Source organism: Sesamum indicum, linkage group LG3, assembly GCF_026168435.1.
Source record: "Sesamum indicum cultivar Baizhima isolate 11 linkage group LG3, ASM2616843v1, whole genome shotgun sequence".
NCBI lineage: Eukaryota > Viridiplantae > Streptophyta > Magnoliopsida > Lamiales > Pedaliaceae > Sesamum > Sesamum indicum.
The window spans coordinates 29,723,555-29,736,507 of NC_142659.1; the positions used below are offsets into that span (position 1 = coordinate 29,723,555).

The 12,953-nt window shown below is 35.4% G+C and overlaps 2 protein-coding genes across 7 annotated transcripts; one reads left to right on the forward strand and one right to left on the reverse strand.

Annotated features, from left to right (window-relative positions):
- Positions 1-2,810: 2,810 nt before the first annotated feature.
- LOC105159255 (uncharacterized) lies at positions 2,811-4,038 on the forward strand. Its single transcript, XM_011076259.3, has one exon. The coding sequence runs from the start codon at positions 3,122-3,124 to the stop codon at positions 3,881-3,883; it is 762 nt and encodes a 253-aa protein (XP_011074561.1). The 5' UTR covers positions 2,811-3,121; the 3' UTR covers positions 3,884-4,038.
- Positions 4,039-7,164: 3,126 nt separating this feature from the next.
- LOC105159256 (putative bifunctional dihydrofolate reductase-thymidylate synthase) lies at positions 7,165-12,601 on the reverse strand. 6 transcript variants are annotated; one of them, XM_088879164.1, is made up of 13 exons: positions 12,318-12,601; positions 11,844-11,914; positions 11,348-11,498; positions 10,572-11,116; positions 10,065-10,467; positions 9,919-9,963; positions 9,654-9,719; positions 8,909-8,970; positions 8,746-8,820; positions 8,497-8,662; positions 8,129-8,252; positions 7,636-7,742; positions 7,165-7,467 (listed from the first exon to the last, which is right to left on the reverse strand). In XM_088879164.1, exons 4-13 carry the CDS (start codon positions 10,997-10,999, stop codon positions 7,357-7,359), a joined length of 1,587 nt encoding a protein of 528 aa, XP_088735290.1. In that variant the 5' UTR covers positions 11,000-11,116; positions 11,348-11,498; positions 11,844-11,914; positions 12,318-12,601; the 3' UTR covers positions 7,165-7,356. The 6 variants fall into 6 exon arrangements, with proteins under 6 accessions (XP_088735290.1, XP_020548652.1, XP_020548653.1 ...); XM_020692993.2 differs by having other exon boundaries at positions 12,314-12,601; XM_020692994.2 differs by lacking the exon at positions 11,348-11,498.
- Between the last annotated feature and the right edge of the window lie 352 nt (positions 12,602-12,953).

The following is a 12,953-nucleotide window of genomic DNA, read 5'->3' on the forward strand; positions in this document are numbered from 1 at the left end:
ACCCAACTGTTGAAACAGTAAAAATCTCGATGATGTCTGGACTTGTCGTAAGCCCAAGTTTGGCTGGGTCCAACAAGTCTAGTAGGCCCAACAAGTATTTGAATTTCATGAGGTATAAGGTATTCTTAAAAAGTTGATGGACAATTCTGAGTGGGGAAGGAATGAATAGGCAGGCGAGTTATGACACATGTGTGATAGTTGAGATGGATTGATGGAGAGATGGAGGGGGAGTTGTAAGAAAAATGGGCATAGTGATAGTGGCAGTTCCACCAGAAAGCATAATTTTTTGAGCAGCTGGAATATTAGGAAATAAAAGCTTTCTTTCTATTCACTATCTACAAACAGAATATTATTGTTCTTGCATCTCAAAAGTAGTACCCCACCATCCAAACTCAACTCTGCCACGATTCTTCAGTTTCTTAGCAGCAAAGGATTCACAAAAAATCTTATCAACTTAACATGAATGTATATTAATTAATAGTGTGATATTTTTGGTGCAATGCATGTAAAAGATATGTCCCTTTGAGCAGTAGTTTTATGTTATTTACAAATTTGAAATTTGATGGATGTGTTTGTTTTTGGGTAAGCATGTATGTTGAGGTGTCCAAGAAGTCGTGTTTTTTTTGGATTGGATACTTCAAGAATTTCTTCATATGGTTTCCATATATAGGGGAATGATCCATGTCTTATCACTTGTTGCTTCCAAATTGCGGTGGAACATATGGACCATCTCATTAACTCCCAACTATTTTAATAAAATTAAAAATTAGCTATTTACCTAATTTCTTTATAAAAATAATAAATTAGATCAGCACATTCAAAGATTTTATTTTTTTAAAAAAAATATATATTTATTGAACGAATAAAAAATTAAAAGAAATCATTGCAACAATAGTGAGAAATGGAAATTGAGGATAAAAAATAATAAAATGAAAGACCAAAAATGAATAATAACTAATGATTGAAATGCTACCTCAAATTAATGTACTTTGCTGTACACACCCAAAAAAAGAAAAAAGAAAAATTGGTATATCTCTCCCTGAAAAGCAAACAGCAATTGTGATTCCAATTGACGGCCAAACACAAAACGCGTGTCCAAATCTTTTTTTCTCTAAAATCTCATTAGTGGATAAGTTCAACAAAAATAGCAAAAAATAAATTAAGGGGGAAATTAGGGTTCTATGTATTTGAAATATTCAACTATGTATTGTGCCATGTCCCTTCTGTCACAGTAGGTAGGAAAGAACACCAACAACATACCCTCCCTTTGACAGAATATTAAAAAAAAAATAGTTGCACGTGATTTGATGGTGTTCATGCGAAATTGGGTCAGCCACACGGACTTCACCATCTACCCAATACTTTATTTTCCCCCTTTTTCTTATATGCAAATAATAATATATTCCTTTTTAATTAAATGAATTATGTTAATAAAAAGAGGGACACCAACAATTTATTCTTAGATTCCATTTCTCATTTCTTGCTACCCATTCCATTTCTTTTTCTTTTTCTTTTCCTTTTAATTTTTAAATGTCTAAATCATAATTATATCAACATTATATATATATATATATAATAATGTGTGTGTGTGTGGATAAGTCTTTTTTTAAAGTAATTTTTGGCATCAAAGGATGCATGGCTTTGGAATATTAGGTGGCCGAAATACTTTTTTTTTTTTTTTTTATAAAGACAACATTGTAATGTTTTATTAATTATTGATGCTTTTAAAAATTGTGAGATAAAGTTGGTACGTGCATAGTTTTTATATTCCATCCGTTATATTTAACTTTGAGCGATCTTGTCATGAATACTAGAAAAAAAAAATATTATATTCGTGAACTGAAATAATAAAATACCCATATAATTGAGGGTCGAAAAATATTATTTTTATATATGCATAGAGGAGGATATCAAGTAATAAATGTTCATATTTTGGTCCATATTATTAAGGAACAAACACAATAAAACATGGAATGGGATACAATTGAGAACCCATTTTTGTTGTCGAGGTGAACAAAAATGTCAAATCACCTAACTAATTCTATTTCTTGTCACTCCTTTCCTTAGCATTGTCTTTTATGAGTGTCAAGCTTCATGTCCTAATACTTCCTCATCATAGTTATTGGGAAAGGTTAAGAAATTACAAAAAAAAAAGGGGGGGTTGAAATAAAAAGGCTAACAGGAAAGGCAAAATGTCGAAATTGCCATAAAGTAAAAACAAAGGTAGCAGGGAGTAACAACACTATGGTGGTGTCCTGTGAGGCGGAGGGAGGAGCAGGCGTAACCGTCACTGTAGTTGGCAGGCACCACCACTACCTCTATCACTATGTCTCTTCCTCTTCTTGTTACTTACACCTATTTCGCTTTCATTTTCTTTCCTCATAAATACTATATCTATATCCAAAACTATATCACTTGATATTTAAATCATGATATCAACTTTTTGATTTTGTAAAACTCAACAATTCAGAAATGATTATATTTCCAAGATTAGAATGAATTAACAGTTATTTGAAAGTTTGAAGCGTTAGGCGGAAGTGGCAGTATTTATTTGATGACAGTATTTAAATGAATTCAACCAAATAAATCAGTAAGTTGGAACTAAAAAGATGACACTATTTATTTGATTTAATACATACAGTTGTTGAGAAAAGAAACAAAAATACTACTTCTACTTATATATATATATATATATATATATATATATACCAGACAAATTTATTATTTTCTTTATTGTAGTAATAGAAAAGGCACCCCTACCCCTACCCCTACCCCTACCCCTGCCATCTATATATATATATATAAAACGGTACACAATGGTACGCACACACTCTCCTCCATTAGAAGACCCAAACTCCGACCAACACACACCATTACCAACAAAGTGTTAAAATAACAAAACCGCCAAGTAATTACGCCTCTTCCTCCGCCTCCATATATCCTCCATCCTTGATTCTTTCTTCTATGTACATGCTCTTACTGTTTTCCAAATTCACATGCCTTTCCATTTTCCCTTCTCATTTTCCTTTCCATTCCTTCGCCCTCTTACGCTCTGTTTCCTTTCTTGCAACCCCCTCCTCCTTCTGACCCTAACCACTGATTGTCTGCTTCGACTGTGAATATGGAACCGCGTGTGTTTGATAATATCAAGTTTGAGAAGGAAAAGGCGGTTGCCAGGTTCAATCGCTTTCGCAGATTACTGAAGCTATGGCAACTTCTCGAGGTTTTTGTGGTGTTTGGGTTGATTTCGTGGTCCTCCGCACGTCTTCCTGCGGTTTTGAGAATAACCGGCGGGTATTTTGTTGAGGTTTCTACTTACCTGTTCAACCACCACGTCGTGTTCCTCATCGGAAACGCCATCATCGTCTTGTTGTTCATGCTTTGCCGCCAAAACGACGACGTCAGTCTCTCCGGCGGCGGTGATTTTTACGATGATTACGTGAAGTACAGCGAGGCCGCTCATCGACGCGAGACTGCTACTCTGCAGGATGACATGCCGGCTGAGGAATCCGGCAGCGTCTCTAAGGAGAAGCAGATTGTTCTGCGCACGGAAGAGAGGAAGGGAATTCCGCAATGCGATGACGTGGCGGCGGCCATAGAGAAGGCGACGAGGCAAATAAATAGGTTTCAGAGGACACAATCGGAGAAACTGAAGCAAGAGATCGCGGTGAGGCCTCGGCGGGAGCTTCGAAGATCGGAGACGGAGAACAACCGAGAAACAGTGAGTTCCAGTCCGTCAGACGCGTCGGAGATCGAGACTCTGAGCAACGAAGAGTTCCGACGAAGAGTGGATGCCTTCATTGATAAACACTGGATCAAAGACAAAACGAGACGAAATCAGTTAAAAGAACACGAGAATTACCAGTTACTGAAAATTGCGTAATTCTAGCAAGAAAATGTGAAATCCAGTGTTAAATTTCTGTTCAAACGTTCAGTTGCCACGGATTATTGTTACGGTACAGGGCTGGAACTGTCTCTAATTCTCCATTTCTCCTGAATTAGAAGGCCAAATCAATATTCTCTATTTTTACACTTGTTTATCTTTATGTTAGATAATTTCTTCTTTCATATGACAGTGTTTGGAATTCAAGACATAAACTAAAACTACGAGGAATTTACTTTGGTAGAAGTTCTGATAAATCAAATAGTTACCCTTTGTGGATTTGAAAAATTTATGTCTTACAATCTATGAATGATCAGTAGTGATGATTGAATGCATTATACTGTATATACTATAATGATGAAATTATCAGCATCACTATAATGTTCTTTTTTTCTTGGAAAAAATCAATTCTTCTCGGAGAAAGAGATTAATATCACTCACAACAACAATGAAATGATTAATGATTACTTAAATCGCCATTCTCCATAACGAACAATCATTAATCAACCATCCAGTTTTCCTACCATTTCCTGAAAAAGGACCGGTCCGCACTATTATTGTTTTGATTGCATATTATATATCTTTGTCCTAACTCTTGAGTTTGGTATGATCAGCAACTTCGTTAATGATTATTAAGTTGTTTAGGTCGTGCCTAATAAATGTACTGTTCTTGTTCTTCCCATCCAAATTATAGGCTATTTATTTTAAATTGAAGGTATTAGGCAATGGTGTTCATGACCATTATGTAATCCTCCCATCATTAATTAATCAATAATTATTATTAGAATAGCTGAGAAAGAGTATAAGATCAAGGGGCATACCGGAGATGATAAATACCCCATCGTATGTGGAGATCTATAAGAAGGTGGTTGAAGATCCATTGATGCACCAAAAAGGATATGGAGACGATCATAATTAACAAATATTATTAAAATAGACAATAACATCATTGTCATTGAACTTCAGCTAATTCATACACCTTATAAGATGTTGAAAAGTGTTGGTTAAAAGTTATCGGAGGATGAGTTTATAAAGTCTAAAAGTAAGATGTTAGAAAACTTATAAACTCTTTCTGGAAAATGTAAGCATGGCCTCTTAATTTATTTTTAAAATTTTAACAAACTCCTTCAATGTTGATCATATTAGTTATGAAGGATCTCAAAAAAAAAATAGGAATTTATAAGATGTCTACAAAAATTTAGCCAAACCCAGTCTAAATGAAGCCGCATTTAGAAATCGGACTTGTATTTTTCGTTCCTCATTATTCAGATTAATGGAAAAAAATGAAAAGAAATTTAAAAAAAAAAAACATTATTAAGTACAATAAATGACCCTATACCAACATTTGTCTTATAAAAATGAATCACCATACGAAAATAGAGAAAAGAAAATATTGGAATGGATGAAGCCAACAACTTAATGGAAGGTTCCGACACTAAACAAAATTAAAATGAAATCTAACACACACTGTTGCAAATAAATCATATGGATAAAAGATGTTGTCCAGTTTTGCAGCAAAAAGTGGTTGTACTTAAATATTTTTAAGGGTTATAATGAATAGTAGGTATGAGTGAGGGCTGCAAATCCAAAGCACAAAAGCTACAAACTAAGAAATATAAACTAATGAAAATAGCACTGGAGGTGGCATTAAACTATAAGACCTTTACTGCTTTTGTATCAAAATTTCCACTCAATTGGATAAGTGGAAGTGGACAGATTGTTGTTAGGCACTACTACCTGTCATAATTTGTTCATTATGAAATGCTAAAAAGTCAGAAATATACAAGAGAGAGCTGTACTTAGTAGGATATGTCTGTTTTGCTAAGACCAGTTAAATGATTTTATTTTGTTGCTTGGACAAAAGATAGAGTGATTTAAGCAATAATGAAAATTGGGAGTGTTTTTAAATAAAAGTCGAAGTTTGATGACTGTTGTTTAGGAGGACGGTTTAATATTTACAAGATACAAAAATTGTTAGGAAATTGCTTATAATTTTTGGTTTAAATCAACTTATTTTAATCAGTTTAAAATCAGAAACATTATTTTAATTTATTTACAATAATAAGATGATAAATACTTCCACATGCCTTTAATTGACACATATTAAAAAAAGGGCAACAAAATTATGAGGCAATGATGTTAGATGTACAACCATAAAATATGTAGGTAGCATAAACAAATAAAGAAAATTAATTGTTGGGATATAAAAATAAAGGAGCATTGCTGTATCTTCAAGGCGTAGCTCTCATAATAATAATAATAATACAAGTCAACATCAGAGTGGGGGAATTAAAGAATTGCTCACTGCCACCTAAAATGCAACAATTCCTACTTACGAAATACAATTACTTAATCATTTTCGTCCCCACTCTTTTTTGTTTTTCTCAACTTTGCTAACCACCCACTCTTCTTCATGTCCAAACACCACCAACGACCATTTCTCAAGTTCCATGTTTGAGTGGATCTATAAATTTTTTCAAATATTAAAAAGTATTTGGTTAAATTTTTAGAGAATGGAATTATAAACCATTTTGAAACAAAAGGTTTTCAACTTAATTTTACCATTTTAACAGATTTCTTCAATTTTAAACATATTAATTACATAATTGCCATTCAATTATTAATATTTTATAAATTTTATACTGAACTCACATAATGTGAGATAAACACTCATACTTAATTCGAATTCATAACCTCAAATTTATTTGTAGGACCTTAGCCTTAATTACTAGGCTGTGTATATCACGATCACATTCATGGTCTTTAGTCTTTACTACACCGCCATGCAAAATAATTAAAAAAAAAATAGAAGTAGAACCAAGTGATTTGAGGAGAGGGAGGTGAAATTTTAATGAGAAGGCACTTCAAAAATTAATGAAAATTCAATTGAGACGCAGAAATTCATTTAATTGACTGCCAAATAGCAATGGTTCAAGTTCAACAAGTTCCAAAAAATTTTGAAAAACATAGTTGGAAGTTGTAAAACTTACTCGGCATTCATTCCAATTGGGGGCATTTATTTACTTTCTTTTCAATAATTTTTATTGATTTATTGCGGAAAATAATCTGATATGTGTGGCAGATAACTTGAATTTATAAAAGAAGAATAACTTGTGACCACAGCAAATAAATATTAGTAATAATGTTCACATTTTCAAAATCAAAATTCAAAGAATTGCAACAACTAAAACGTGTCTTTATGTTTGGTTATCTTGAATTTTAGTAGAGGAAAAGGATAAAAGCACAGTGTGGGTATTTATTATCTTTCAGACAAAGCAATCTATTTTTTGCAGATAATTTTCTTTACTAAAATCCATGAACCAGAAACAATAGTAAGTCTTGTATATACCTATACGTTGAATCCATCCAGAACTGGGGATCCCTCCTTCACTACTACAATGAGGGAAGAAGAGGTGCAAACTGTAGTTCACTAGAGTCAATCTTGAAAATAGAAGGGGGACCTAACTAATGCTTCACACTGCCATTTTCATTTCTAGTTTCTGGTGAGGTTCATAATTTCTCAGTTCAAAATCAGCAGCCACAAATGAATCGATGTCCTTTTTCTCTGGGTTGATTTTCAATATCTGTTTGACAATGGAAAAGAGAAAACCAAATTAGCGAAAGCCAACCATCATCTATGGGATGAAGATCTCTGAACTGGTAAGTGCCACAACACAGCATGATCTAGGATCTTCAGGGTATTTATCACATAACAATGTTAACAGTTAAACTAAATATATTTTGTTACTCACTGGGAAGGGTCTCGGGAGCTTTTTAAGTTGCTCCTGCAGAGGACTGATGTGAGTTTTATAAACATGAGCATCCCCAATTACGTGCACAAACTCGCCGGGAATAAGACCTGAGGGTAGAATGCACATTGTAGCAATGGTTGGTCAGTGATAGATAAATAATAGGGTAAACTACATTGATATCCATGAGGTTAGGCCAAATTATACAAGCACCCCCCCCCCCCTTGTGTTGTACAAATTACAGCTACACCCCTTAGTATAATATTTTTCAGGGAAGTTTTGCATTTGAATAGGGGGTGCATTTATAATTACAATTATAACCTCAGGAGGTGTAGCTGTAGTTTTTGCAAATGGGCAGCTTGTGTATTTTGGCCTAATGTTTTTCAGATGTCGATGTAATTTACCCTAAATAATATGTTAATGTATGCGGCTAGTCGGAGAATCAAACATAAATACTTCTTAAGATGTGAATGTCATTTGTTAAATAAATGCATACCACAAACATGAGCAATCATGCATGTCAATAGAGCATATGATGCAATGTTAAACGGCACCCCAAGGCCCATATCTGCAGATCGTTGGTACATCTGGCAAGATAGCTCTCCATTGGCTACATAAAACTGCAATATATCGAATATGTTAGGAAATCAACAGGAAGAGAAGCACAATCAGAAGTCACCAAAGGGCCGACTAGATGCAACTAACTCCATCTTTCTTTTCTTCTATCGTTCTTTTCTTCACCCTTTTACTCTTCTATTGTTAATTCGCTAACTTAGAAATTTCTTGAACTTTCCTTAGTAAAACCTTTTGGTATGGGAGGGAAGGGAAAGAGATGAATGGAGATGATAGGAATGTCTTGCCAACCTGGGCAAACATGTGGCAAGGGGGTAAAGCCATCAACTTGAGATCAGAAGGATTCCAAGCAGAAAGGATAATCCGCCTGTCATCAGGTTTATTCTTTATTTTGTCAATAACATCCAGCAACTGATCAAACCCTTGCCCAGTATAGTCAGCATGCATATTGGTGTATCTGTGGAAGACAAATGGCCAAGATAACTTTTGAGAATGCAAGACGTGAAATTCATTCAATTAAGTTCCTGCACAATTTCTAACCTGGCACCAAAGTGTCTCCACTGAAACCCATATATTGGCCCCAAATCACCCTCTTCCCTGTCTGTTAATCCAATACTGAAAAAATGAAGACAAACAAAAAGAAAATATTTCTTCAGATTCAGCAAATAAAAAAAGAAAAATAAACTTTGAAGTTTGTAACTACCTGTCAAGGAATTCTCTGGATGCATTGCCGTCCCATATATGGATTCCTTTTTCTTGTAAAATCTGCATCAAATGGTAGTCTATATTATAAACACTTCTTTCACTTTGAGAACTATATAAGAAAAGCACATAAATACGCAGAAAATAATGTTATATAAATGGGAATTCCCATGATAATATTTCCATAAGTGAGAGGAGTTGTAATTGCTAATGGACATCTTTAATTATTTGATTTACATGGAGATATCACAACTTAAAAAGCGACATGACGATTTGGACAATTTCATGCCTGGAAAATAGAAAGACAACAAGTACTCTTCGTAGAAACTTCAATAATTAAATTTGTAGTTATGCCACCCCAAAATTTTCTTACAAAATATACCATAACAAATTCCCTTACTTCTTCAATCTTAGGACTTGAAACATATATCTCAGCTAACAAGATTCAAAGATTAGTGGTGGTTATTGGACTTGCGATGGTCTGTAAATAAAACAAGAAAACCTGTAAACATTGTCTTAACATTCTATTTGCTATAATATGTGGGAGCTTGATTTTAAACTCACATAGATGGATAAAGAAGATATTGCATTATTTTCTAAATCTTTAATATTGAGACAACAGGTATTTTACAAGTGGGGTTCCACTAAACACTTATGTATATGTGGGTTTGTCTATGTAGAAAGAGAGATGTACGTCGTAGTGTATGATTGCAATTGAGCCAGAAACATAAATGGTTGAAGATTACCTTAGCATTTGTGGAGCCACTGATGAACCACAAAAGCTCCTCAACAACTCCTCGCCAGAAAACCCTCTTTATATGACAAGCAGTCAGTTGGGCCACAGGAATCAATGGGAAAACTTGTTAATTGGCAATAAATGTATACATCGCTAGAATACAAGTGAGGTAGGAGGCAATGGTTGAATTCACAGCACATGTTGAAGAAGCTTCTAATAGTAACAGCATTGCATAATATTTACTTAAATGCAAAACTCCTAACAAGAATCAATACCTTAGTAGTAAGAAGCGGGAAAGATTTACGAAGGTTAAAGTGCATCTGGAAATGTATAGTACAAGTATCAGAGGGGCAACAGGAAAGCACAAATAGCATAAGAGTATTGAAGCTCAAAATATAATGCCTTTCGAGTTTCTTAATACCTGGCAACCAAAATTTGAAAGAGTGCCAGTCCCTGTTCGGTCGTCTTTGCTGTTCCCATTTGAAATAATATCTTGAACCAGTCTCAAGTACTGAAACTCTTCATGCTTCTCAAAAATAAATTTTGGCAGGTAAGTGAAATCAGAGAGTTTGGGCCTTTTGGAACGTGAAGTGCTACCATTGCAGCTCAACTCATGGCCAGAATTTACAGGTCCACTAGTGGACGTCCTCAACCGCACATATGTTGCAAAACAATACTGTATGCCATTCTCCTCAACAGGGGTCGATGAGTACCATGGTTGATAAATTGACATATCAATAGGAGGAATGAAGGTGTCGCATTCAACAGAAGTCTTAATTTCAGTTATGTGGATGGCATCACATTCCGCAGCATTAAGTGCTTCCCTGCACTCATATTCATCTTATCATTTCCCTTTCGACTCCATGTAACAATAGACCAAACAAAAAGCATCTGAAAGGAATTGGTAATGGCAAAGTAAGATGCTTACCTCAAAATCTGTCCACCTCCTATCAGAAAAACCTTCTCTACAGAAAGGCTATACGGGGGTTCTGCTAATAATTTTAGAGCTGATGACATGCTGCGACATGAAATAACATTCTCAGCAGCAGCAACATCAGAACTTGCAGAACGAGTCAGCACAACATTGAGGCGACCCGGCAAAGGTCGAAACTGAGGGGGAATGCTTTCCCAAGTTCTCCTCCCCATCATCACAGCATTCTTCTTATTGGGATCCGATGTAGTTGCAGTGATCTCTTTGAAAAACTTAAGGTCACCAGGCAATCTCCATGGCAACTTACCATCTTTCCCAATGCCCATATCTGGAGTTGCAGCCACCACAACTTGGTAAGTTCTCTGGGATATTGGTTCAGTAGTTGTGTTGCCATTAGAAAAGCATTCAATTGCATCACCACCCATCACTAAATATCTTCTACAGAATCTTTGTGTATTAAAGGCCTTCAAAGTTTCAGGGGCCTGTGGAAGTGATGATCCCCAAGCTGAGAGTATATTACTCCCAAAAGAACCTAAAGTAACCTGAAAATTAGAAGATATAACAAATTATCTCCCCAAACAACCACCAAGGAATTGACACAATAGAAAACTGACTAGCAATTAGCTATATTCAAGAATGTACAACTTCGGGGCGCAACTATTGCTTTAAAAATCAACTGCAGAAAGGTGGTCCACTGTAAACTTCTAAACAAAGAACGAAGTGTATATGAAGTAAAAACGTCACAAATACAAGGAAAATCGAACAGAGGAGACCTTTCCTTTCTGTTGGACATGGCAATCAGAATTTGGGTGGGCCGAAAGGTAGCCATCCTAGAATTTACAGAATATTGCCAAACTATATTCTCTTAACAACAATGTTACATTTATCATCTAATACTGCCGAGAAATAACGAGGATATCATCCCTGTGTCACAAGAATAGGAGAGGATTTCAGATACCATCTTCAAAATGCAACATAGAGTGAGTAAAAATTGGTAATTTGAGAAAAGAAACAAAAAAGGGAAATCTCCCTAAAACAAGACCAAACGTTCCCAACTTATTACCCAAAATATTTTGAAAACCCATCAGAGCCAATTTTGGTAAAAGGAATAAATACCATCTTACGGAATAAATCAAGAAAATTAAAAAATAGAAATGGGCTTTAGCATTTCACTTCATTTCCCCCCTTTGCACTTGCGAAGCAAACCCGGAAGAGCAACGCGAATTATCACTCAGAACCTTAAACTAATTATGCAGAAGAATAGCTTACCTTTCCCGGTGCAAGGAGAGAACCGAGGTTCGGGTTTAGCCGCAGTTTTGATGAACTTCAAACGAGTACAACTGCTCAAGAGACAAAGTTGCAAAGTGACGATTCCCGAATCAGATTTGTTTAAATTAAAAGCCAAAAGAGTAGCCCATTTGCTGTGCTATGCTAAGGCGCGAACCAATTTCAAGAATTTTGCCGCCTCCAGAAAAAGAAAAAGGCGGCTTGAGTTAAGGGGAGTTGGTTGCAGTTGCACAGTTGCTCGGGTCGGGGCACTTGGTTCTGGATCATGAACTCTCGGGTACTGACCACATTTTGCTACCCAAACCGACCCAATATAATTGGGTAGAGGGCAGCACGGTACCCCTGCTATCGGGTTCGGGTTTCTAGTTTCTAGCCCTAACCCTCAACCAAACAGGGCAGTTGGGTAGGAAGAAAAATATCGAGAAAATTGTGACGCGAAGGAAAGGGCTTACCTACACTGATACGCCGGGATCGCCAGTGCCGCGCCGTCTCCGGGAAGCCGGTGCTTTGAAGCAACTGCTTGACTGCAGGATGTATAAGCAAAAGCAGTAACCGGTAATCCACTTGTGTTTTATTTCAAGAATTCGGGAATCCGACCACCCAGACCCAAATTACAGAACCTCAGAATCTGGGTTAAAATTACCCGAATTCTCAGTCAAATCTATCCCGGAGCACCCAACCCGAAAGTCGCCCATTGAAACGAGTAATAAGAGCATATTTGCATAAATTCTTTTGATTTTGAGCAGAATCACTTTTATATTTAAAGAAAAAATGTCTCTATTTCTCTACTTTTTTTAAATGTTTGAAAATAAATTAGTGGGCAGTTATTTAAGATTGATGGGTTTGATTTTAAATGTTATAAGAAGATGGATTTCTCTCTTCTTTGAGGATCTAAATAATGTATTTCAAGGTGTAATATTAGATAATCCAAAAGTATGTGTATAGATAGACAAATATAATTTTAAACGTCACATCCTATTTTTGAAAATAAATTTAATATTATTTCTTGGGTAGGCATAAACCTAAAATTAACCACTATGTTTGGTTTCATTTTTAATTTGTTTTGGTGTGTTTTGTGAAGATAGAGAGAGA